The sequence below is a fragment of the Artemia sp. Qi Xiang Cuo genome, chromosome 7 (genome assembly GCF_049724085.1).
Source record: "Artemia sp. Qi Xiang Cuo chromosome 7, ASM4972408v1, whole genome shotgun sequence".
NCBI classification, from domain to species: domain Eukaryota; kingdom Metazoa; phylum Arthropoda; class Branchiopoda; order Anostraca; family Artemiidae; genus Artemia; species Artemia sp. Qi Xiang Cuo.
In genome coordinates, this window is record NC_142800.1 from 46,562,204 (window position 1) to 46,590,171 (window position 27,968).

The window sequence follows — 27,968 nt, forward strand, 5'->3', positions numbered from 1 at the left end:
GGGTTTTCTTATGCATGTTGAAAAGTTTTCCAAGGCATAGCCTTCGGAACCTAGAATCTCATATTTTGAAGGACGCTGTTAATGGATAACAGTATATAATCCAGGCATTCTCGGAAATCTTCCAAAAATGACGGTTTACACGGGGGGGGGGGTATCTAAACCTAAAAAAATTTGGTGGTAGTTTAAACCTCACGGGGGTTTAACCCCCCCCCCCTTGAGATTTAAAAATACCAGGGGAGATCGAGATTTAAAAAGTAAATAAAAGTTTTTTTCAGGACAAATCTACTATTTCTTTCGAATATCACAATACACGGTACACTTTGCAGGTTTTTGGTCTTCACGGGTCAAATGCTCAGCCCTCCTTCTCTGCAGGAGTATATGGTATTTAAGTATTTAGTTTTCAATGCGTAACATTTAATTTATTATGGACATTGCTGATTTTATCCCAATTTCACTGTTCTAATAAGTTGAACTTGTGTCTTTAAAGCAACAGTAACCTGAGTCCATAGGGTCTTTTAGTGCCATGTGTTTGTTTGTCTGATTTTTGTCTATTAAAAATGCCGTATCTACAATTCTTTTTTTTTTAATTTTCTTTCCTCGTTTTTCAGGGTGATGGACATAGTTGAGGATGAAATACTTCAATTTGTTGAAGATTCTGTTAGGAAAAAAATTTATGCTGCTGGGAAAATCTGGCATAGCCTGAGTCACTTTTTAGAAGTCGAATCAGAAGTAGCCATGAAGCAAATTGGATTGTCGTATAAGGTGAAGTTTTTAAATTTGCAGTCTTTTTGGCTTATAACATTTCAATTCGAATTTTTTGAAGTGGAATATTTACAATTTTATTTTTCTTGATTTGAGATAACCATTCTTGAATTGAGCAACTATCCGATACTGTTTTTATTGATTCCTCGTTACCCTGTTCTAAATGCTAGATGGTAGAGGATAAGATTCTGTTAACTAAACACTGAGGTAGCATAAAGTACCTGCTATTCCTCTTGTCCCTAAAAATTCAAAAATAAGCTCATACTATCTCTAATATTCTAATGTTCATTGCACTGAACCTGTAGCTGAGCAAATGGCTCAACTGGTGTAGTTCTTGTATATGCTGTTATCTATATAAAGACCACCAATTAGCAGGATTAGAGTTAATTTACTTTGTTTTTTTTTATTTTGTTAATTAGCTCTGTTTACAACTCAGCTAACTAGTTAATCAACAACTCAGTTATTAACCCAGTTCATTTATTTTAATAAATTCCAACATTTTGGAGTTCTACTGATCAGCTAGTTGTAATGTTGATAGGTAGATAAACAGTTCTGAGAAATAGTTTTCAAAATAGCAGAATATTTTTAGGGAGGAAAGTTATAAAAGCAGTTAAGAATTTTAGGGAAAAGCCTTAAGCTTGATTGAAGAGAAAGGGTTCTGGTTAAGAAGTTTCTGTATAATTATGAGAACAAGAGGGAAATTGAGAAGGCATTAAATAATAGATTAAGGGCTTGTAAGATAGAGGCATTAGATAAAATTGCGGAGTATCTGAAAGATGCTTCGAGGTAGCATAATAGTAAGATATTCTATTGGCATGTTAAGAAATTGAGGGGAGGCATTCAATCCTGACTAGTTCCAAATAAAGGTCGAGATTGGCTATGTCTATGAACTTTGTTTGACGTCAGATGCATGGTACTGAATCTATCCTGCCAAGTGAATCTTTTTTCTCTCTTTATATAGGCTCCAATAAGATCGTTACGAATGTTAAGGAACATCATGGCTCTGTTTGTAGTTATAATAAGAGTAATTAAGAAGTATTTATTTTTGTGACTTTGATAGTTCATCATGGCTGCAAGGACATTTGAGAGGGTCGAAAGCTCCAGCCTGTGAAGGCCAACAAACCAAGCGATTTGAGCATGGTGGTGAAGCCGTTTGTTCAATAACCAAGAGCATCATAAAGCGACTCCTTTTTGGCTAGTTTTGATAATTTCGAAGTAAAAGAAGACTTATTTAGTAATGACGAGATAGAGATAGTAGTAAAGGATAAAAAAAAACAATGCGGCTAGGAAAACTTCCCCCGGAAGAAAAACGCGATATGACGATCATTCTTTTACTTTCTTACATAAAATAGACTTTTCACTTTAACCCATCATTGAGATGCTCTTGGTACCAGAACCGCATCATAGCATACAAAAATCCTCATTGCTGCTTATTTTCTTTCTTTTTCTAGCATTTACTTTCGGATTTTTTTCAGCTTTTACTAGATTTAAATCTCTAAAAAATGAAGGGATTTCGTAAAAAGCCATCCAAAACTGTTACAGCAACAGAGTCCAAACACAGTAGTTGCTCAAGAGTTTTTTTGGTGTCTGATTTTGGAAGCAACTACATTCGGGGCGGTTTAAAATGCAGTTGCCTCCAGAATAATGATAAGTTACTCTTTCCAGAGAGGATTTTTTGGGAAAGCCTTAAGGTGCATTCCTGTCCTTGCATTTGTGTTATGCCAAAAGTTATTTAATTAGGGATAAATTCACACAAAAAGACAAAATTTTTGTAAACTCTTTTAGATCTATCCCCTAAGGATTTATGCAAATGAGCCTGGTAATAAATTGAGGAGTATTTTGAATGTAACTGAGATCAAAAAGAACTGAGCCAAAACATGGATGCACCTTCAAAATTATGCTTCTTTATCTTATAATAAAATCTGATAAGTGACTGTTGAACATTGTTTTGGAATGGCTCATTGCACACTGAACCTTCGACGCGCATCATATCTGTGCATCAGTTAGGTGGTTTATGGGCGAATTCATACCAGAAGGGAAACTTTTATGCTTCTTTAATCAGATGATATATGCATGCACAGATGCTTTCACTCAAGTTTTGACAAGCAAATTTTCTGGGTCGATTTTGCAGAGGCATTTTTTTTCTGGGTAGCAAGTTTTCCTGGAAAAAGTTTGCCGCCTGCAAGTTATTCAGAGGCAAGTTCTTCTTAGGGATTAGTTTTCCTAGGGCGAGTTTTCTGGCAGTAAATGTTTCAAGCGGCGAATATTTTATTGCTGAATTTTTCTTTTACGAGAAATAATAAGGATTCCTGTTCTAATAAAGGGGTTTTCGAAACATAGTGAGTACAAAGTTAGAGATAAGTTAGTGAGAATTATGAATATAGTCTTTGATAAATTGGAAGCAAATAGTAATTTTTGAAAAAAAAAATTCATTTAAACCCCTTTATAAGAAAGGTATCAAGAATGAATCTAGTAAGTAATGAGGTATCAGCTTTATTTCGATAGGAAGCAGCTCCTTAGCATGATGTTTCCCATAGTATATGATCGTCTCTAACTAGGTTGCTAGCTACCGCTGCAACCCTGATCAAAAGATGTAAATTAATGTTTGACACAAGAACAGTGTGGTTGGTTTAAGTATAAAGACAGCATGCTTTGACTGATTTTTAATAATCAGACTATTCATTGAAAAATTTCGGAATTATAAAAGACCTTTAGTCCTGGGTTTTATATAATAGATTAAGAAGGTGGTTGGTTCAACTGATAAGAAACCTTTAAGTGAAGGTCCTATTCTTTTACATTACACCAGATAATATGCTAAAGAGATTAGTGATGTGTCTGAGAATAATATCCCTACGATTAAAGTTGGAAGTAAGGCTAGTAGCAGATGCTTCGAAAGGTTGAGGAAGATATACTAGATGTGTTTTAGAGGAATTTTTTCGGAATAGTTTTAGAGACTCGTTTGAATGACTGTATATCAAACAATAAGTTCTATAAAAAAAAAAAAAATGCGACTCAATCTACCTTTCTAGGAGCCTAATGAAAGTTAAAGTTGAGCTGGTTTGGTCACATTTTAGATATGGTTTCAAAATTATTTATTTTTGTCAATCCGTTGAGGATGCCCTCGAATTACACCCTTGGGCCCTGCATTAAATATTTACGCTTCGTCTAACTATAAGTATTAATGGGAAAATTTTGGCAGTTGAATGTTTAAATTTATCTAATACTAAAATTGACTGATTAAACAATGTTATGAATGGCCTAAAGTTTAAAATTTAACTAGAAAAGAATCCCAATTTGATTTTTTGTTTTTCATTGTAAAATATTCTGTTTCACCCATTAAGTTTATTCCGAATTGTTTTCTTAATTTTGCTGATTGTATTTTTAGAATTAATAATTTATTTTTTCTCTTAGGAGTATCAACAAATAATGAGGAACATTCAAAAGAAGAATCATGTCAGAGGTATTAATGCCGCAACTTATTTGGTAACAAACGAAACAAAGTTTAAAAGAATTTCTTCGGGTTTTGAGGTGTAAGTAAAGCTGAGGCTTGCATTTATTTTTTATTTGCTACAATAATAATAGTCATTTTTGATTTCAAAGATTTTTGAGCGCATACAAAAACTTATTCATTTAACGCTAATGATTTTATTTGGAAATCAGTTGTTTGTGATGGCTGCAGCAATCACTGCAATCATGATACGCGAAGTATACTCTTTTTCTGGTATCGGTTGATTTCTCTATTTTCAATGACATTCCTCAGATTTTGACAATGGAAACCCTTTGCTTAAATATTAGGCATGTAAAGTAAAAGTCTGCAGTGTCTAAATCAGGAGGTTTTTATATATTCTTTACTAGGTTGCAGCCTTAAAAAAGGCATGCACAGTAAAAATAAAAAAGAAAAAAAAGTAATTCTACCACAAAAATTAATATCACTTTGGCCATTAAGAATTTTTTAGTTGCACTGACAGTCGGTAAAAATAGAGTAACTACAAAGTTATTAAGTATTTTTAGCTGAAAACATACAAGTATATTTGATGCTGTAAACAGACGCTCCAATATTCCAAGTGACTTCTCATTTGTAAAGCTAAGTTTGAGGGAAAGCGAAAAAGCAGCAAAATTTTTTTTGGTTTCGCTCCATATAATAGCTACAGTTTTGTGATTATGTTCTTAGTCGTTTGCAGTTTTTGCCACGGTAAACATAATTTTTTTCATGTCTCAGTAATGCTTTATACGTAAAAATAAAAATAAAAAAATAAATAACCGTGAACAGTAAAGCTATTCTGATCTAACTATACTCTATTGCTGTAAGGCTAGGCCACAACTTTATTTTCGTTCTTTTAAGGAAAGAAAACCAAAAAAGGGCTAAGTCTTAGATAAGTAAATTTGTTCCTAGTTGACAAGCTGAGAGGGTGACTTAAGACAGCAAAAGTATATAAAATACGTCGTGTCGAAAAGACGACATGTCCCGTCTTTTACGTTACGTCCAGTGATTCAGACTGGTTTAGCTACAATGCGTTTTCTATTACTATTGCATATTAGTCGAACTGTCAAGTCATCTGAGGCTGACTGGTTGGTAAACACTCCTTCTTTATCCATTCTTGTTCAATGTTTCTGATTTGATAACCTAGTTCAAAATTCCTAAAGGTTTCAATTGATTGTTATAGTTTCATCTCAGCATAACCAGAGACATCCTGGCTGTCTCTTCAATTATTTCGTTGAAAAATGTTTAGCGTATCAGCCTCTCCCCTAAATAACGTGTGATACTTCTTGACCAATTTTGAGGGGCTCTTAGAGATATTTTAACTCTATTTTTGTCCCTTTTTTTAGATATTTCCGAGTAGAATAAATTTTAAAACTTCAGATAATATTCTAAGTTGAGTAATAGATGGTTCAGATTAAACAAGTTCTTATGTGAAACGTACTTGATATGCGCAATTTTTTTTTTTTTATAATACTCTGTGAACGAAAATGGCAACTATAAATTGTTATTTGGGGTGTCTTATCAAAGATACAATGTCACGCTGCTAAATTAATTTTAAATTGATGAGGTCAGCGGGAAAATTTGTCCTAGCCTTTCTTTTGTAAACTTTTATGAGATGTCAACTCGGGAAAAATGAAATTTCCACGCTTGGCTCTTCATAACTTAAGTTTCCCAAGAATTTTCTTAAGAAACCAAAATGAAATGCTAACAGGTTTTTGTCAGCTCCAAAACGTCAGAGAATCTAGAATAAAATATACTTCTATGGAAAAGTACAAATGTAGATGCCGACGCTGTCTATTAAAATACTTGAAGTTAATTAGTATATATAGGTTTTTTGTTACGAAAAAAAGTGGTTCAAATTTTTATCAATGAAAAAAAATTAATTCATGGTAATTATCTGCAGGCTAGATAACCTTCTTGACACCCGAGGAAAGGGATTTTCGCCAGGTGAAATCTATGAAATTTGTGGGCCTCCTGATTCAGGCAAATCAACTTTTTGTCATTTTCTAACGGCAAGAGTATCATTATTCAACAAGAAAAACGTCCTATATATTGACACAAAAGGAGACTTTTATGGAACCACTGTCATGGAGCTATTGTTGAAAATGACACCAGATGAGATAACCGCTGAACACGAAAATGTGAGTATTTAAATTAAGTACTTCATATAAACACACATGCCTTTGTTGCAAGTAAAACGATTGCAAATGTTTCTGATTGTTATTGACGAAGCCTAAAAAATTAATTTCTATTTAAGTTTTAAAACAAAAAATTATAAAATTTACACCAAAGAATTCACCCCAAGAACATTCACATTCAACTTGGTCCAAAGGGTAACTTTGCCCTTGAATTCTAGCTATTAAAACTGGTAATTATTTAGCCTTGGCCCCCTCATAAGTAGAGATGTTAAGAAAACAATTCTTACTTTAAAATATGTATAATGATCCTAGTTCTTATATTATCCAAGGGGAGAAGCTTTATCATCAATTCTTTCCTCTAAAAATCCTCAAAACTGAAAAAGTTCCCAAATATCACCAGGTTTTGAATTCAATGCTTAAGTCTTTTTAAATTGCTGCTGCAATCTGCTGACAAATAAGTTGTTTTATAGATAACGCTTAGCACGTGTTTAACAGGTGTATCAAAAAAAATGTTTAAAGGAAAAGTAGTGGTATATTGAGATTATAGAAATTGTGGATTCTGTTATAAATCATGCCATTAACAAAAAAAATTATGTGTTTTATGTGACAATAAAATTATGTCTTTTAAACATAATTTAGACATGCATTATATTATTTCATTTCTTTTCATAACCTAACCTAACCACTGCTATTAATATTTTGTTTTTACGCCACTGCTATTCGCCCTTCGCCACTGCTATTCGCCTTTCGCCACTGCTATTAAGATTTTGTATTTACACCACTGCTATTCTCTCGTCGCCACTGCTATTCGCCCTTCCTCACTGCTATTTAAAAATAAAATAAAAAGACCTGCATGAACGCTATCTATAAAAGAATTTATTAGGTGGCAATTTAAAGCGGCAATTTAAAGGACTTAAGCATTGAATTGAAAGCGTGATGATATTTGGAAACTTTTTCAGTTTGGAGGATTTTTAGAGGAAAGACTTGATGATAAAGGTTCTCCCCTTGGATAATATAAGAACTAGGATCATTATACATATTCTAAAGTTAGAAGTGTTTTCTTAACATGTCTGCTTATGAGGGGGCCAAGGCTAAACAATTACCTTAAAACTTATACACTGGAGCTTGCCGCCTAAACATAGATAGGATTCTTTACCCTATTCGCTTGTGGGGACCTTTACTAAAAAGTCCTTTGAATGAGCTCCCTCCCAAGTTTCTATGATAATCCCTCCCATACGAAGTGGCTGGAAAAAATGGTCCTTGGAATTTGTTTTCTTTTCCTAAGTCAACGCTAATGTGTTGTCTCTGAAAGATGTATGGAACGTCCTCGGGGGCGTCCCTAGTATAGTTGGCAGTCGGGACAAAATTAGCCTTGACGTTCCCTTCCCTGAAAATTTGTAACGATGAACGCCATCGCAATAAGATCTTGGCCTTGGTACCCCCTTGCCTGGGTGCGCGGGACAACTTTTTTCGGTTGCTCCCACTTTTGAACGGCCCTGATTGCCATCTCATAACAGTTTATAGAGGCGACGCTGATTATAAGTCGCCAAAATTTTGAGCTTTGCCCAGGTTTGGGTGATATTTTCATAATGAGGAAGGACTTGCAAATTAATAAAAGCTAGGGGGGAAAGCTTGGTTGCACTCTTCCCCAGAAGTAGCATCTTTTGGGGCGCCATTAAGATAAATATTATTTTTTAATCCTCGGGTGAGTTGAGAGCAGAAAAGCCAAAAGCATTCCAGGGGATCAAATTGAAGCGTTCCAAGTGATATGAACGGGGATTGGGACAAAGGTTCTTTAAATTTTGTGTTTAGGAGAAGATATGAAGCGACTAGAAAATATTGTCTTCAACCTGCCTAAAAGCTTTTATACGATAATCTTTATGGAACGTATGATAGGACTAAGGGCTTGACAAAAGAGATCCTTTTAAACTATTAAAATTAAATTGAAAGTTAAAAACGTAAGTATTCGAAGGTTTATTTTTCCCTGTACAATTGATTAGTGTTGTGAATTTCGTCCCTTTTGTTGCTGATGTTTTGACAAATAAAACCATATTGTCTGAAATACATATCGTTTGCATTAGGCTAAAGTGCAAGTGACGTTGTGGCCTTTAGAGGGTGATAATTTTATTGTCATATCTTACAATTTTATTATCTTATTCGTGATAGTTTCTATTGGTTTCAAGTCTGAATTGATTATTCGTTTCAATTTCTTTGTTTTTCACTTTCATCTATTCATTCATAGTAGCATTGGAAATCTTTATGTTCAACGTAATTATTCGCTTTAGTTTCTGTTCGTTTTAGGTTTTATTTATTCATTTAAGTACTTCTTTTGTTTTAACATTGAATTATCTTACGAATTTATTACTGATCGTTTTAGGTTTTGATATGGCTCTTAATTTTCTGTAAAAACAGAATATTTTCTCGGAAATACCTTCCGATTTAATCAAATCAAGATCAGTAAAGAGTTGAATTTAACTACCAATGTTTTGTGTATTTTTCTAAGCCTAGGAGAGTTTATGGTCTATCCATTTATGTGTAAATTTGTTTATATAAGAGTAATGAAAGATTGTTTGATTTCAGGACTTTAAATATTAAACAGTTAAAAAGAACATTCACTCTGTGAATAGTTTCAGAGATCAGCCAGAACTGAGTAAGGTGTTCTTGTAGTGGTGTTCCATACTTCAGCTTACAGAGTAATTTTTTTTTGCAAAATAATTGCGCAGATCGACATAGAAGAGGAGGCAGGGGGAGGGGGACTGACATTGCAACCTGGCGCTGAATCACCTAACTATGCCGCTGTTACCATAGTACAACAGATTCGAACGGCCAAAAAGTCTCTGTTGTAAATTTTTCCTTTGTATTAAATATATATTTATGTAGAACTGTAAAAAGGCTGTTCAATTAGAGGATGTATCCATATTGAGGTCGTTTTTATGATAATTTTCACAGGGGTTTGAGCTTTGCAGGGACTACCTTCTCATGGAAGCAAGTTTTCCAGTTGCAAATCTGTCTAAAACCATTTTTTCGTTAACTTCACGCAAATTAATTGTTGCAAAACTGATGAAAGTATTAATGTGAGAATCATAAAGACAAACGGATTTAAATTAATCATGAAATCAAGGAACAACCGATTCAAAATTAAAGTAAACTGTAAAAAATGACGTAAAACTAGCAAAATTAAAAATAGATATTTCTTTAATTCATTGGTCTTTAAGCTCCCTAATGGTATTTAATATCACAATAGTCCGTATTTTCGGAAAAAGTCTCTTAATTTCTTACTTTCAGTATACCAGCTAACCAACATATTAGATTTTCGGTTTGCAGTTTTTTGTTTCCATTTCCTGCTCAATTGTTACCCGTCCTGTCATATTTTTTGTGGCCAGAATTAAGTTGTTTAGATAGCAGTTTCTCTTGATTTGGAATTCATCATGCTTCTTACACATACCAAATACCTGTATATTATGAAAAACGATTGTGAGAAAATAAATCGAAGACTGTCTTATTAAAGTTAAAATCATTTAGCACTAGAATGGTTATTCTGAAGTAGAAAACAGACCGTTGCTTATTTCGAAGTATACCAACTAATGTGATTTTTTTAAACAAATTTTTGGCATTTACTTTAAAAAACGGATTTTGTTTTTGATTTCAACCACAATGCTCCAAAGAGCCAATTTGCTACTGCTACTACTGGTTTTGCTTTATTTCTTTTGTTTTGGGATAAGCATTCTGTTTATTAATACTTTAAAGAAGGAAATAATAATAAATAATTAATTATTTACATCTATTTTCTTTTATTCCTTTCTTTTATCCATCTTTTTTACATCCATGCAGGAAGTGGTGAAGTGTATTAAGCACAGAATACGGTCAATTACTGCCTCTTCACCTGAGTCCGCTGTTTCTATTTTTCATGGAATTTACAAAAGTATGAAAGAAGAGAGTAAAACGAACACCGAAGAGAAGAAGTGGATGAATGAGCTTGGTTTTGTTATCCTTGATAACATTACAACTCTAGCTAATTTTGAGATTTCAGATAAAGATATTGGTAAGTTTAGTAGTATGTATTTATAATCAGGCTTTTATTTTCATGTTGGCTCTAATCTGGGGCCTTGTCTAGCGGCTTGAGGGAAATTCTCACAATTTTTCAAATTAGCAAAATAGTTATAAATAATGTATCTGAATTCATTTAAATGAAGTAGCTTTGTATAATACTGAATAATACAATCAAATAAAGAAAATATTAAATGTAAACAAGGAAGCTCGGGGAATTCGTTTTGTTGAATTTTTAAAATGTGTCTTGGCAACAGTCACTTCAGACAAACATGGTTTCGCGATATAAGATTTCATGTGTCTTATATTTTAGCTGGTGCATATTCGATCCATAACTGAGACACAAGATTCTTATTCTGTATTATTTTGCATTATTGTGTTTACTTGTTTTGGATCCGCTTACTTTTCTGTCTGCTAAAAAGCAGAAGTGGTTTAGTAAGCATTTTCTTTGCTTAAATCTCTGCTAATCGGGGTAGATCCAATTGACTTGGTCTTGACTTACTTTATGCTAGTATTTGTACACCCTTGATGTTTTAAGTCTTCGCCTGAAAGTGGTTTTGCCGAAAATGACCTTTTTTGGCGAAACTGAGTTACAAACGCTATCTTGTGTAAAAAAATTCTCTTTCGAATGGTCTAATTAACATTGCTGTAAGACGTCTCTAACTGCCTATATTTTGCAGTTCTCCTTTGCCGATTCGCATAATTTTCGATTACTTTAAAGCGGTTTTGCCGAATCGCATACGGGATTATACGGTTTTGCCGAAAGTTGCTGATTTGCTGAACGCGACCTTGGATAAGAAGAAAACGATCTTTCTTATCTTAGTGAATCCTGTGACTAAAAGTAAAGAAGAGGTTCACGCATACATAAGAAAGCACGTTGAAAGCTTCCCAACCATTGATTCTGATTACTGTCGTGCCAAAACCAACAGAAAGTTCCTCGACCCTTCACTCAATATAAGCAAAATGCATTCATTGTATGAAAGTAAGTGTGTGGAAGATGGTAAGCTGCCTCTTAAGGAACAAATGTACAGATAAGTCTTCAATTGTGGATTTAATCTTACATTTTATGTTCCGAAAACTGACAAATGCGATAATTGTGAAGAAATAAAGATGGCTGAAAAAAATGGTACTGAATTATCTGAGGAGCTCAAAATCTCTCATGCAAAACATTTGAAAGGAGAACTAGTAAGCCATGAAGAAAGAGATAAGAAGAGGGTTTCGGATGACCCCGTATTTTGTTTGGATATGAAAAGCATTTTTTCTTTGCCAAATGGGGATTTTTCGTCCTTTTTTTTACAAAAGGAAGATCACTTGCTTTAACTTAACTGCTATTCTTACCTTTCGCAAACAGATAGGAGAGCTAATAAAGAAAGTTTATTGTTGTTTGTGGTCAGAATGTCTTGCTGGTAGAAGTTGAAAGGATATTGCCAATGGTCTTTGTGCTGTCCTTGATAAGGTTTTTACTACCTATCCTGACATTAGAATCTTGATTACACGGTCAGATTCATGTGTACCTCAAAATCGTAATCAAATAATGAGCTATAGGATACAAGACATCCTGAAGAAGTATTCACACGTCCAGAGTATGACGATGAAGTATTCTGAGCCTGGCCACTCCACGATTCAGGAGGTCGATGATGTTCACAGCGTCATTGAGAGATCTTTGAAGGACAAGGAAGTCTTTTTACTACTAGAATTCGCAAAAAAGCATTTGATTGTTCGGCCCCTTGACCCGTTTGTCATTACTCAAATGACCAAGCAGAAGTTTTTTGATTCTGCCAAAATGTCCAAATACAATAAATATAGCTTAGTGCCATTTTCAAAGGTGAGATTGTTACAGTTTAAGCAAGGCCTATGCAAAAGGGTGTTCTACAAAACTTCGTTTGCAGAAACTACTCCTTCTGTAGCACTAATCGCATCAAAAGCTAGCCTAAGGAGGTCATTGCCCAATGTGTCAGTAGTGAATGTTGTGGAAAGGCAGCTGTCTCCTGCACTTTCAAGTACAGTAGTTGAGTTACCAACAGCAATAATAAAAGATTTAGAGTCGCTTTACCGTTTCATGCCAGCACTAGATGTGGCATATGTGAAAAGTCTTATTAGAAGTTGTAACAGAGCTGAGGTACATAGTACTCCGGCTGAAATCCCAGCGTGTCCCGAAGCAGTCTCTGCCGTTAATGCTCCGAAGGTTAAAACCAGAAATTGTTGATTGTCTAGTTAATTATCAAAATTAAAATTTGTCTATCAGATGATGTGTTTTCTTTTAATATACCCTTTTTTTTCTTCGTTGTTCGAAGTTCAAGTCCTTAAATTGTACTTTTTTTTTATTTTCTATACTATACAGCGTGTTTTTTATTTCTTTGTACTTCTTTTGGGTGATATAAATAAGTAAAAGTGAATAAGCGTATACCAAAATATGAAACTTAAACATTTTTCCCATAGTTGATTACTATATTGAAACTCAAAGGTTTGTACAAAAATCACAGTTGCCAAAGTAATTGACTATATACAGTTATATTACGGCTCATGTGGCATATGACATTCAGAGCATTATAATTTATGTTTTCTCCTATGCATTATTTCTATTCCCGCTGGCTTCATCATATAGGATGTACAATCATAGGAATTTCGAGGGGGATTCCTTCGATCGAAAGTTCTGAGATCTATTGCTCTTTTTAGAAGACAAAACTGATAAAAAGGTAACCAACTTTCCCTTTGTACCTTAGGTACACCGTATGACACCAGTGGCGTAATTCCATCAGAACCCTGCGGGGGGGGGGAGCAAGTTGGAGCCACTTTTTCTCCAAATCAAGTGAAAATGAGTGAAAACTAAAAATGAGCCATATATTACCATAAAGGCAAAGGCATACGGAAGAAAACTGACCTGTTCCTCTGGATACTTGAATTATGCAGGCTCATCTTAGTCTTGACAAGTTTTTTACTGAAACTTAATTTAAGCGGAAGGGGGCAAAATAAGGTCTGGGCGGGGGCCAAACTTGGTTCTGAAGGGGGCAGTTGCCCCCTCTGCCCCATAGAAAATCATGCCCCTGTATGACACCAGTAAAAATTTTAAGTATCCCTTTTAATCAGAACGGTCAGGAAGTTGAAGTAACGTGTATCCGGGGAGAAAATTATAGCTGTAGCCCCATCTGCAAGGGCACTAACTATGAAAATAGCCGATTTCAAGACAAAGACTTCGTATTTTCATTCTAATAGAAAGGGGGACATGCTACATCTTGTAGGAATCAAAATCGTAAAAGCCTTTTTCGTCCGTTTAATGGTTCCTCAGGCCCAAAGTAGGGTCCTTGGGCCTGAGCAAATAAATATTGTTTTACCACTCCCTAGACCTAGAAGTCTTGGGTCTTTTGTGCTTTTATTTGCAGCGATTAATTTAGATTCGTTGATCTCGTCTGCTATTAAATAAAAAAAACAAGTTTTTTTAACTGAAAGTAAGGAGCGACATTAAAACTTAAAACGAACAGAAATTATTCCGTATATGAAAGGGGCTGTCCCCTCCTCAACGCTTCTCTCTTTACTATTATTTTTTTTATTTTTTTAAAAAATAATGTGTTGCCAACGAGTAAAAATTTTGCTTAAAGAGCGCGGCGTTGAGGAGGGGACAGTCTCTTTCATATACATAATAATTTCTGTTCGTTTTAAGTTTTAATGTCGCTCCTTACTTTCAGTTTAAAAAACTTGTTTTTTTATTTAATTTCTGATCGTTTTTTAGTTAATGCAGCTTTTATTTTGGCTCACCGTCATTGAATATGTAAACAAAATTTGCATAAAAATTTTACTTTTCTTTTGCTAAATGGATGTTTCTAAATTTGGTTATGACGTAATTTACAAATTAACATACGTAACTAACTTCTATATTCGTATATTTTTCCTCTGGCAAAAAATACAAAGTTGCAGTTTTTGCAGATATGAGCTTGAAACCTATGTAATAGGGTTTTCTGATACGCTGAATCTGACGGTATGATTTTCATTAAAATTCTTTCACTTGTAGGGGATGTTTCCCCCCTCTTTAAAAAATCGAGTAAATTTTCTCAGGCTCGTAGCCTTTGATGAGTAATACTAAACTTAATAAAATTTATATATTTAGAATCAGAAAATATATTTAGAAAATTCCGTTTTTAAAAGTTTCGATTACTATTGAGCCGTATCGCTTGTTTTTTTATTGTTTTTTATTACGTATATGTTATTACGTATATGAGGGGGTTCTCCCTTTAGTCAATACCACGCTCTTTACGTTAAAAGTTAAAAAAAAATTTAATTCACATATCCCTGAATCACAAAGGCCGTTTAATTAGAATAAACAGCTCTTTTGAAAGCACTAAAAAAAACTGTAGCGTAAAGAGCGAGGTATTGACTTGGGGGACAACCCCCTCATATACGTTATAATTTCTGTTCGTTTTAAGTTCTAATGTTGCTTCTTGTTTTCAGTTGAAAAAAAAACTCTTTTTTTTTAATTTAATTTCTGATCGTTTTTTAAATAATGCTTGGAAATCCGGCACCCCCTTCACAGAAATGTCCCTTACCCCAAAGAAACATCCTCCCCGGAAAGATTCTCCCGAGTAACCCCCTCCTCCAGCCCCACCCTCCAGAAAACAATCCTTCCTGAAAATGTCTGTATACTTCCCAATAACCAATAAATAATGCTGGCAAGTCCGGTGCCCCCTTCATGGCAATTTCCCTTCCCCCATGAAAACTTCCTTCATGGACAGATCCTCCAACATAACCCCCGACCCATCCCCCCCCCCAATACCAGAAAAAAACCTCCTGAAAACTTCTGTATACTTCCCAATAACCAATACTATATTTTAGAATTGGGTAAAGTTCACAACTTTTAGCCCTCCCCCCGGGGACTTCGGGGGATTAAGTCATCCTAAAAGACATAGTTATCATATTTTCGACCATGCTGAACAAAATGGCTATCTCAAAATTTTGATCGGGTGACTTTGAGAAACAAATGAGCGTAGAAGGGGGCCTAGTTACCCTCCATTTTTTTTGGTCACTTGAAAAGGGCACTAGAACTTTTAATTTCCTTTCTAACGAGCCCTCCTACGATATTCTTGGACCACTGGGTCGATACAAACACCCCTGGAAAAAAACAAAAATAAACACGCATCCATGATCTTTCTTCTGGCAAAAAATGCAAAATTCCACTTTTTTGTAGATAGGAGCTTCAAACCTCTACAATAAGGTTCCCTAATATGCTGAATATGATGGTGGGGTTTTCGTTAAGGTTCTATAGCTTTTAAGGGGTCTTTCACCCTTTTTTTGAAAATCAGCCAAATTTTCTCAGGCGCGTAACTTTTGATGGGTAGCACTAAACTCGATGAAAGTTGTATATTTGAAATCAACATTGAAATCTAATTCTTTTGATTGGTATCAAAAACCCGTTTTCTAGAGTTTCGGTTACCATTGAGCCGGGTCGCTCCTTACTTACAGTTCGTTACCACGAACTGTTTGAAAAACTTTTCCTAAATTTATTCTTCCTTTTGAACGCAGTATATGTAATAGCAGTATGATCCTTCCCTATCTCACCCATTATAAAAACCCGGACCGAGGTGCGAGTGCTCCAGAGAATGTATAAACCGGTATTAACATAAGCGGCATTAGATCTTTTCACGGGTAGACAAGTCTGATTTTTCTTGGACGTGAAACTTGGCTTCAATGTTGGAACACTAATTTTGAAGAAACAAATTTTAAATTAATTTATTCCAATACATACATGAAAATCGGTAATTAGTAGTGCAATGTTATTATTAGATGTTTTTAGGAATTAAAAGTAGGTTTCGAAGTCTCAAGTTGGTTTCAAAGGCATTTTGAGAAAGTTTCTGCCAAAATACAGTGTTCCAGGGTAATTGGACCGCTGATGGCAGATCAAATGAGAGGAACTGTTTGTACGCGCCGATATATATATATATATATATATATATATATATATATATATATATATATATATATATATATATATATATATATATATATATATATATATATATATATATATATATATACTACGAAAACTTTACGAAAAATAAAGCTTTTTTAAAAGAAAAGTAAAGGCCATATTAAACTTAAGATCAGTAGAAATAGAAGCCTACAATAACTCAAACTCAAAACGACCAAATTATTATTATTTGGTCGAAATTATTATTAAAGAATAAAAAAGGAAAGGAGAATAATTGGTATGGCTGTAACACTGCATATAAATTTATATAAATGTATATATATAGTGGGCTGTAATAATGCAAATGATAAATATAACATTGGTTTAAGAATGGAAAGAAAGACAAAGAATGAACTTACAACGATAATCAAGTTAAAAATAAGTTCTATTTGAATAATGCCATAAAGCGATGACATTTGATTATTATCTTTGGTGCTTCGCATTGATATTTCAGTTTTAAAAGTTTTATAAATTTTTTCTCAAAGGGAAATTACGTGGTGGGCATGAATGTAGACTTGCAGCTAAATTAAATATAGTCACTTCCACTTTTCACATCTGTTTATTGATATTGGTTTGATTTTTATTGTCTGTAGTACTGTGGCAACTTTTACCACAGCAACCAATAATTAGAACCCAAGTCCTAAAATTGGTCTCAATCAGGAACCCTTTTCGCTATCTAAATTCATAAAGCGCAAAGATTTTCAAACTGAGGTGTTTATTGTTTAAAGTTCAGGAAAGGTCTGCCCATTTCATACGAAAACATTGATTGAAAACGAAACTAGAAAATAAATATCGTAGAAAATAAATATCACGACGTTTAAAAAAAAAGATAAACCATCCAGTGTCGGATCCAGAGGGGGGGGGGGGGCGAGGGGTGCCCCCCTAAAGTAGTGTAATTTTCTAAGTTAACGCAAGTTTTCCGTAAGAAAAATTGCTCCTACCGTAAGTTTATCGGTTAAACCTATTTTGTGCCCCCTCCCCTAAAAAATCCTGGATCCGCCCCTGAAACCATCACACCTATTCCGCCAGTTATTAGAAGAAGAAAAAAATTCCTTATTTTCACAAATTTCTTAAACCCCCGCCCCATTTTTTATATAATCCTACATAGGCCAATCAGTTGAGTCCACTGTATATAAATAATAGATTAAGTCATAATTTGTATATAAATTAAGTCATACCTGTGAGATGGGACACTTGCAAACCACTTGACCGACTCATCAAATTTTTTTCTGCTCTCGCAATTACGAATAATGCACTTTGTTACCATTTCTCATTGATTGACGCATACACACTAACCCATAAGTGCAGAAATAAGTGGGAGGAGCTTTTTGTTCGCACCAAGAAGGAAGAGCCAGAAATCATCTGCTGTAAACTTACTGCCTAATTATATAAACTGTGCTTTTGAACAAGGGAAACTCTGTATCCACTCCTTTCAAATGTATGGAAAATTAATAGGATAAACAAAATTTTCAATTTAAGCAATCCATTTAGTTTTCAGTAGCCTAATGCTAAAAAAATACTAAAGCCTTTTGATTTTACGGGGGCAGTCAAACCACACAAGTCTATGATAATAAATATTTTTGTTCTGTTTGAGTGTGACTACCATTTTCTATAATATTTTCTGCTCGTTTTAGGTTTCATTTCTTCATTCATAATAATTTATATTCGTCTTAGGTTTGACTACTTATGTAATCAAATATTTGCTCTTTGAATTTTCTTTTTACTTTTCGTGGAAAACTTCATTTAAACGAAAAAATTTGAAGTAATCTCACTTTTAAAGAAAATATAACTTTGTCAAGCAAGACCGTACCACCAGTCCCAACTTTGAACTATTAATAAACCTGTCTAATGAACAGTCTTCAACAGGATGAAATTTTTTTGCAAAACCTTTATATACAAATCTGTCAGAAATGACGATAGTAGTGATAATTGTGGACATTAAAAAAAAAGAATGGAGATGTATAGAAATGTGTATTCATATATTGACGACATTAATCACACTGTTGACACTTCAAGAGTAGGTATGAAATTGTAGAAGTAATTGAAAAACCCCCGAGACGATTTGCTGAAAATGTGTGATATGTAAATGATAATTTTAAACGAAGACATGACTACATCAGTGAGGTAGAGAATAAAAGATATTATCCAATTTATGCAATCAGTCGCAGAGCTACTTCTTCGCCCGAGGACCTGTTCCTGGAGAATCTTCTAATGTCCTAAAGCAACCTTTGCATGGACTAGCCGTTCCAGTCGTACACGGATGCGCCGTGTTCTACGAGATTCTTAAGCTGGATGCAATTTACCTTAATTCCTTGCGCGTATAGGGGTATTTAGAACCTAAATCTAACTAATAGTTTATTTGTGAATATATAACTTTAAAAATAAGCTTAGTAATAACTGAAATGATCTTGTAGGTATTTTATCCAATTATTAAATTCCGAAAAATTGCAAATACAAAACATAAACTGGCCCAAGACCCCAGGTATAGGGTTGTCTGCTCGTGTTTGTAGACAGAAATAAAGCACATGAAAGTGGAAATTTTTTATCCTCTTTCCTTAGAAAAAAAAATAAAAACTTTTTTACTTTAGAGAGTGGAGGACAGATTTTACGAATTGGTTCTATGCTTCGGAAGCTGACCGACGTTTTCCTCGTTCCAATTGTGATTGTTAATCGAAATGCTGACATCAACGCTGAAGTTGAAGTACGTTTAGCAGATACTACTCAAACAAGTCAGCCAGGAACAAGTACGTCTGATTTAAGTTCGATAGATATTCGTAAAAAATTGTACTTCACAGAAGCTGGTAGAATATGGGACAGTTTGGTTGATCACAGAATGGATTTTGGAGCAGATAGAAGCTCCACGTCTACTTATATTACGCTAAAGAAAAGTGCATATCGTCCGTGTAAATCTTCATGTGTCATAAATTTATTTGATTAAATGATTTTTTAGAACCCAACGAAGGTTTTTTATGCTTTATGTCATCCTTTAGGTCTCTAAAAACCATTGTGTAGAGAATGCCCAACTCACAAAGGCAAGTTTTAACGTACGTTAAGGCTGTGAATCTTCTTTGGTGTTATGACTTGGTTAAGCAATCAATTATTTAATTTGATCAACTATAATTTAGGGGATGGAGTTACAGCGAAACTGTGATAAACGAGCTTTTCATGTAGTAAAGCAAATAGATTTTAGCGTCATAACACTAGAACGGTGTGAATTCGTAACGTCATTCCCTAAAACTAGGAATTCAAAAAAAAAAACTTCACTATGGATTATAATAAGATTTTTTGAAGTTATTTTGACTCAATCTATGATAAAATATGCTTGCTTGCACATTTTATTGAGCTAAAACACCAAAATGTAGCAGGGCATTTTTATGATTTTGCACACTTTTCGATTTTGGAAACGACAATACCTCTTTTTGACTTTTCTCCTTTTTTTCTTTAGACTTCTTCAATTGTTCTTGTGAGCAGCTCATTTTTTTTTCACCATCAATGCTGTTGCTTATTTTAGTCAACATTCAATACAAGACGACGCACACATACACAAATGTAAGCACTAAATACGAAAACGGGTCTGAGAGTGATTTCCAGACAAACGAGTCTGAGTAGCTGCACCGCATTTTTAATTCTTTTTTTGCACGACGGTGATAGATGATATTGCTGCGATAAAAAAAAAAGATTATCTACAAATAGTCTTTTTTTTGTATATTTATTGAAGCAAAAAAATAATAATAAAAGGAAAAGAATATAAGCACTTGATTACAGAGATTGCTGGGTAAATATAAATTGCAGATAAAACCAAAGTTTTAACACATCTAATCAATGACTAGGAGTAGCAAGAAAATCATAGTACATAAATAGTACACATACACTACAAATATAGGCTTCTAAACTAACCTACTACACTCTTTGATCATACGTACACTTATAGTTAAAGCGTAGTATTCAGCACCTAAATAGAGATTCTAATCAATAGTCGTGAAAGTAGCAAGACATAACTTTCATATTGTCAAGAAAAAATCTGTATATTTAAAAGTCACAAATTTAAATCTTAAGGAAAGCGGTTTTTTTCTTAAATTTTAGACGAGGATGATTGTTTTTGGACACTGTTATCATGTTATAAATATAGATTACCTTACATGTCTTTCTGGTTGAATCATAGTTTATTATTTTATTATACTTGTTATTTTATTATACATAACACTGCTTGTTAATCATTGTAAAAAAAAGAGGACTCGAATCTACTGGAAGTTTCGTCATTATTTTACCCGATGGCAGTTAAGGAGCGATTAAACTGATGGAATCTCAAATTCCCTTCCATCATCCAAATCTACGATTCAACATTCAGGAAAACAACACGACGGAGTTTATTTATCTAATTAATTTTTTTTGAGTAAGAGATATAGTTGTTGTTTGCATCTAGAGTTTTTTTTCTTAAATATGATTGTACTCGGATCTTCTATATTTGACTGGGACTAAGCCGAATTTCAATAGGATTATCAACTTGTCACAGGGATGGAATTTTATTCAAGAAAATAAAAGTTTCTTTGATTTATTAAAAGAAAGACTAAAATAGAATTAATAACTTGTCACAGGCTTAGAATATTATGAATGTAAACAAAATTCGCCTTTTTTTTTAATTAAATAAGATAATTTTTCTTAACACTCATTATCAATACAAATTTTACAAATGTTTTATTACTTTCATAATCAAAATACTTCGTAATCACACTGACATCATTCGCCTAAAGTTTTTTTTTGCCCAAAATCGAAAACGTTATTGAGCAATACAATACATTTACCACTGCCATGATAAACACTAATGAACATCAAAAGCGTAATATAGTAAGATAGAAAGTAAATATAATCAAATCACAATTCAAAAGCTAAAATAATTGAGTATATAAACCAGTTTATAGGTGAAGGGCCAACCCATTTCGTTCAGACGTTGACAGTGTCGTACATAGCAGTCAAACCATTACCGACGTGGTTACTTGCCTCATTTCTAAAAATACAAGAAGTAATAAATAAAATTATGTACATAAATGAAAAGCTGTAGCTCAGTCTAGTAGAAATAAATTATCTAGAGGCGTCCTAAAACCTTCTTCAAAGAAAAACTTTTTTTTTCATTTGAAGGTGCTGTGCACTTTTTCAATATACCTAGCTTGGGCACATGCCATCCAAGATTATCGCATACGTGAGCCTGTAAGTGCTACAGTAAACTTGTATGTTATCTTCATCAACAATTTGGGAGACATATTTTTTTTTATTAACAATAAATTTTAGCACCTTTACTTCATCCAGCTACTTTCAACATTACAAGAATTAAGAAACATAAAAGTACAGAGAATGGATCTTAGTTAACCCAGAAGGTATACTTGATTGAAAGTTTAAGGAACAAATGTAAAGCCAGAATTAGGTATTTTGAATTAAGTATCTCCACCCATCCACGGGTTATCTATGGGCTACTTCATTCGGTCTATGTGATTGAAACTTTCAACATGTCTTTGCTTAAACAAATAGTTTTTTGAGGTTATCATAAAGTCTCGCTTTTTCTAATGGGATTTGAAAGATGGGACTTGTGGGATTTGAAAGATTCCGTGTAAGTAGATCCTAACTGAAACGTTCAAATTTACCTCTGAAAACGGTTGGAATCCTGGAAAGACTATTTTTCGAATTCAGAGTCAACTTAGAAAAGTCGACTTCAAGCTAAACTTGAACACTCCAAGAGACATTGCATACACTGGACATATTTTATTGAATCTTTCAACATTTATAAATAGGGAAGAGGTAGAGGCGCAGCTAAAGAAACATTCTCCGACCTTAATTTTAGCTGTATTAATCGTTTTTCATTGTTTCTAAATAGTCAATATTTTAGCTGTGTGCAGATTAGGACTTGTAAGGTTCAAACAAAGTAGATTTTTTCCCTTAGATGAAAGATATTGGCGATACAGACTAGGAGTTTTAATCTGAAAGAAATGAAAACAGGTCAAAGCCTTGCCCTGTGAAGTTTACTATCTGAATAATCAAAATCCTTACGGGGTAGTTTAAAGCTGACCAGTTTTCAAAGAAACCAGCTTTGATTTCTTCCTTAAGATGGAATTAAAGCGGGCCAGGGGTAGATGATACGATCCCTTTCTCTATCCAACTTAGAAAAGAAATAGTCAAGTTTCAGTCTTGTACATTTGTTCTCTCTGCTTTCTAAACCCACGAAGAATTCTTGCAAGACAGCTGTTGTCCAATGCTCATATAAACAGTCAAAACTGAGTACAATGTCTGACAGGGGCTTCAAATGCACCAACCATGAAAATATACGTCCCAAGCTTGTAGTTTAAATCTAACGAGCACATGAGGGATTTTTTTATCACCAAGGTGGGGGGGGGGACGGTGGGAGTGCGTTAATGTTAGGTAATTTTGATCCCACATATAGATGTACTCTCCACACTTTCTTAAGAAAAGAAGACATGTTAAAGCCTTACATATGTTTAATTGCAGGGATTGGACATGAAAAATGTTTGCCTTCCTCAGCCCTTTTTGTTTTTCAAAAGCTGTAAACACATCATTTCCAGTGATGGATAGAAACAGCCAGAAATTGCAGTAGACCATCTGAGGAGTCTTTAATGGAGGGAGGGGGTCGGTAATACACAAACATACGTTTGTAGAAAAGTATCTGCTATTATTTTGAGAAGTCGCAGATCCCATGGAACAGATTATGATGATGAGAAACAGGACAAAAAGGAAGAAAAAAAAACATATTTGTAACCAAGCCTGTATGCAGAATTTTTTTTTTCGGGGAGGTGGGAATCAATAAAAACTTTGAGATGTTTTAGAGACGGGAAAAGCGTGCTTGAATTAAAATTTCCTAACTTTTGCAAGAATTCTGAAAAGCGGGAAACACGTGTTTTCAACGGGACATTTAAAGGAAGAAAGCCCCTCACTCCCCCAAAATCGATGCAAAATGATGTATTATGACACGTTTATGTAAGAATATAAGACAATTTTTTGTCTTTCCATCCCTTCATGACATTCTTTCTACATTTATTTCATTTCTTTTTTAGTTTTACTTTACGTTGCCCATCAATGAATCCAGATAGACAAAATAAGCAACCAAGTGTCCATGTATATATTTTTCAAATTTCTTTTAAAGTTTTTATATTTTTTATTTAAGTTAAGTCCACTTATTCAGCCACACAGACCGTCTTCATCTCCTAATTAAAATAGCAGATCCAGGTGAATGATTTAAATCTAAAAGCAGTATTTATGTCATTGTGGTCTTAACAGAGGCCATGAGTGAATGATTTAAATCTAAAAGCAGTATTTGTCATTGTGGTCTTAACAGAGGCCATGATGAAGTCAAAATAAGTGAGATACTTGATATTGTGATCCATAGTTTGAATAGTATACCCTCTACCTTGCAAACCTCCAACAACAGATCCTGCCTAAACAAGGAGACAGCGAGATGCGGCCATGATCGCATCTTCTAAAATATCTACTATGTTAAACTGATGTATATTACTTAATATTTTTAGTTTTATTTATATATCATTTCATTTAGGTTTATTTTCATTCACCTGGTCGGGGCACATTCCCAAGTTTAAAAAGCTTGAGGATGAAATGGCACAGATCCTGCCGAAATTATTGCTTGCAAATCATATCGTAAAGCCTAGATTTTTTAAGGTTTTAATTTATATATCTATTTAACATTATTTCCATTATTCGAGAAACAGGATTGGAGAGTAGTATTTCAAACTCTTGCCATGCATCAGGTGGCTTGGACATAAGGTTGATGCCTGGGAAAGGAAATATAGGAAATAGGTCCTTCCCGGGCAATCTTCTTGAAATTAAGGTAAATAAATTTACGAAGAAATCTTCTTTGGATGAATTGCCCCCCCCCCCCAACTCTACCGAAAATAGAAATTTTCCGTAGTTCTATTGACTGCCCCAAATAATATATCAAAAGTGCTTGGAGCTAGATTAATGAAAAGTTCAGGACCGAATTTGGCCTTAACAAGCATCTTTAGCGAAATACCCAAAAAGAAAAGGCGAAATAAAAACTATTTAAATAAAATGAATCAAATATCTAAATAAAGGGAAGCTGCAACCCCTACTTAATTCAATTAGATACAAAGGCGTGTTCCAAAATGAAAAGAACAGAAAATAAATAAAGATAAAAGCTTATAAAAAAGACTTGTATTTTCTTTGTTGTCTTTTAAACATACTCATGACAGAAGAGATGGATCTCGAGGGTCATTCTAAGGACAGCTCAATTCCGATAGGCTAAGGACAAAAAAAAATGTTATGATTGGGTCGTGGGTAGAACATACAAAAATGGAAATTCGATAATTTTGGTAAAAGGATATCTCAATTCAAAAAAAAAAAGAAACCAAACGCACAAGAACAATAATGTGGTTTATAACTTGAGTAGCTCCCTTTATCAATATATTCCACTCCGCAGAATTAATTTAGGAGTCAAGGAAACTACGTGCAAATTACCATTTCAAGCTTGTTACCAAATACCAGCTAAACCAAGCATGCATGCTAAATAGGGTTTTCAAGTATACTTACGAGTTCCTACTGTGAGCACAAAAGAAAAAGAAACATGAAATTAGACTTACTAGAACAGTTCGTTATTTTGAGAAAGCTATGCGCTTTTATACTGAAAGAAATGTATATTTCTTTACGGAAAATCCCCTGCAATTTCGGATTTTTTATATATTGAATTTTAAGCTTGTAAAAATAAAGTACTTAGCTATTAAAGACCCTCTGACAATAACATAGGTCAAATACGAGAAATATAAAATGAAAACAAAAAATGAAAGGTTTTTTAACGACAAATGCAAAGGAGTAGTATAAAATAAACCAGACTGTAAGACCACTTAGAAATGACGAACGATTTTGTGTATGTCCTTTTTCGGAATTAAATAAAAAACAAGTTTTTTTCAACTGAAAGTAAGGAAGATAATTTCTTAAACCATATTGGCCTGACATCACATAAAGAAAGAAAAACGAGCAAAAATGGGGTTTTTATAGGCCAGATGAAGATACTGAAAAAACAAAGCGAATATTTCGAGAGTACAAACGCCTCTCTTCTTCAGCGCGAAACGAAACGATGTATCAATAAAAGCCAAAAATCAAAAGAATTAAAACCAACTACCTAAGAACCATAAAAGCGAGTTGTTCGCCAATATCCGCGATTTGCACAAAATCAAAAAAAATATGAACTGCCATCGACGGATACTAGCGAACAACTCTATATACTATATACGTTATAACTCTATATAACGGATACAACTAGTATCCGTCGATGGCAGTTCATATTTTTTTGGATTTTGTGCAAATCGCGGATATTGGCGAATAACTCGCTTTTATGGTTGTTAGGTAGTTGTTTTTAATTCTTTTAATTTTCTGTATTAAAAGAATTAAAGTATTAAAAGAATTTTCTGTATTAATTTTCTGTATTCTTTTAGTATACATCTGTATACTTCCCAATGACCAATACTATATGTAAACAATGGGCAAAATTTATAACTTTCCGCCCTTTCCCTGGGGACTGTGGGGGATTAAGTCATCCTTAAAGACGTAGCTATTAGATTTTTGACAATGCTGAACAAAATGGCCATTTCAAAATCTTGATCGGGTGGCTTTGGGAAAAAAATGAGCGTGAGAGGGGGCTTAGTTGCCCTCCAGTTTTTTGGTCACTTAAAAAGGGCACTAGAACTTTTGATTTCCGTTCGAATGAGCCCTCTCGCGATATTCTAGGACAACTGTATCAATACGATCACCCCTGCGAAAAAAAAAACTAAAAAAAAATAAATAAACACGCATCCGTGAGCTTTCTTCTCGCAAAAAATACAAAATTCCATATTTTTGCAGCTAGGAGCATGAAACCTCTACAATAAGGTTTTCTGATACGTTGAATCTGACAGTGGGATTTTCATTAAGATTCTATCTCTTTTAGGGGTATCCCCCCCCTTTTCTCGAAAATACGGCATTTTTTTCCAGGCTCTTAACTTCTGATGGGTAAGATTAAACTTGATACAACTTATATATTTGAAATCAGCATATAAATCCGATTCTTTTTATGTATACCGGTCACAATACGTAGCATATAATTAGATTGACAAATCCCTTTTTGGACAAGTATATCTTAGCTCCTTTATTTTACAGACCTTTTCTCTAACTATAAGAAGAATTAAGAAGGACAACACCTATCAGAACCTTCGGCTATCTAATAGAAAAAACATCGTTTATTATTTTAACAATATCACGAAATATATTATTAGCCAACAGCCCTCCATCTCAACAGAAACATAAGGTAAATTGTATTTATCCCTTGAAAATGTCCAGAATTTGGCGGATTAAAAAGCACCTGTCGTCTAAAGTAACGGGCAACAACTGATACCAGCGATGGCCAAAAAACCATGTTATGATTGTATGACGTATATTAATGATTTGAAAATACTATTAAAGAATCATCTTTGATTTAGAACTATTCTGCCTCATTTTGCAGCTAAAAATCAAGATTTACCAATACAAAATCTTACGACTGGTATTTTTAATATTCAAAATGGATTAGGGTTAAATGGTTGTAGTTAAACGATAGTAGACCTCATTTTATAATTTATGGAAGGAGTAATGTTTACTGCTGTTGGTTTATTGAAACCTTGTTTTCAGGCCACCCATATCCAACACAGAGTTCGACACTTTATGCGGATTATTGTTTTGAGTGCCGTGTTTAACACGGGCAAATGTCTTCTCAGAATCCCTGTTCAACCCTGCCATTCTAGGGCGTTACAATTTTGAGGAACCCGTAAGATGAAAAATTAAATACGGAAAACCTAAAAACGTTCTGCTTTTTCTAACAGCTGGGATTATGTTCCTTTTATTTTATATTTTTACACTCCTGTGGTAAACCTTGCCCCCCTTCCGGTTATGAGGCCTAAAACCGTTTCAAAGAGTTATTTTCTTGTTCTTCAATTTTTTTTCTGCAAAAAATGCCCTGCCCCTTGGCTACCCTACTCTGTATTTTCACTCATCATCTTTATTGGAACTTATGAATGCTAGTTGAATGTTTTTAGGGTTCTTTTTTTGTTTACTTTTTGTTGTTGTTGTTTTTTTCCTTTTCTTATTTTGGGGAGGGGGGGGGTGAGTTCAACTCGTATAAGTACCACCTTGAGTATGTTGTTAATTTGTATTGTTCTTTTTAATAAAGTCCTCGAGTTATCAGTTATTATTAAAATAGGAGAAATATTTAGAACTGATAAAGAAGAAGGAAGAAAAAACCGAGAAACTGGGCAAGCAAAGTCCATACTGTGAAGAACTGAATTAATTTCGTATTCTGGCGTTTTTGCTCGTTTTGCAGATACAGGCAAGAATGGAGGTAGAGAAATTAAAGAGGTAGAGAAGGACAAGCTGTTATTATGATAAGTGGCTCAATCCAATCACCGTCTAATCTCTACTTCTTTATACTCACTTTTCGATCAATTTCCTCATTTCTTCGGTTGTCAAAGCATCGCGAGATCCAGGTTTCATAAGACCACCTACTCAATCCGTAAGCAAAAAGAGAAAGAAAACCTACATCAGT

At 34.0% G+C, this 27,968-nt stretch overlaps 2 protein-coding genes across 32 annotated transcripts in view; one reads left to right on the forward strand and one right to left on the reverse strand.

Annotated features, from left to right (window-relative positions):
- The first annotated feature begins 403 nt into the window (after window positions 1-403).
- Window positions 404-19,335, forward strand: LOC148950344 (DNA repair protein RAD51 homolog 2-like). Its single transcript, XM_089091567.1, has 5 exons — window positions 404-762; window positions 4,174-4,292; window positions 6,147-6,384; window positions 10,213-10,423; window positions 18,973-19,335. Exons 1-5 carry the CDS (start codon window positions 613-615, stop codon window positions 19,320-19,322), a joined length of 1,068 nt encoding a protein of 355 aa, XP_088947693.1. The 5' UTR covers window positions 404-612; the 3' UTR covers window positions 19,323-19,335.
- An 895-nt stretch (window positions 19,336-20,230) lies between these two features.
- Window positions 20,231-27,968, reverse strand: part of Dscam1 (Down syndrome cell adhesion molecule 1) — a 230,432-nt gene continuing 222,694 nt past the window's right edge. For all 31 annotated transcript variants that reach the window (XM_089092328.1, XM_089092321.1, XM_089092325.1 and 28 more), the window contains exons 33-34: window positions 27,858-27,924; window positions 20,231-21,389 (exon numbers count right to left, since the gene is read on the reverse strand). In XM_089092328.1, coding sequence (XP_088948454.1) covers window positions 21,326-21,389; window positions 27,858-27,924 — 131 coding nt within the window. In that variant the 3' untranslated portion in view covers window positions 20,231-21,325. The remainder of the gene's footprint in view (window positions 21,390-27,857; window positions 27,925-27,968) is intronic.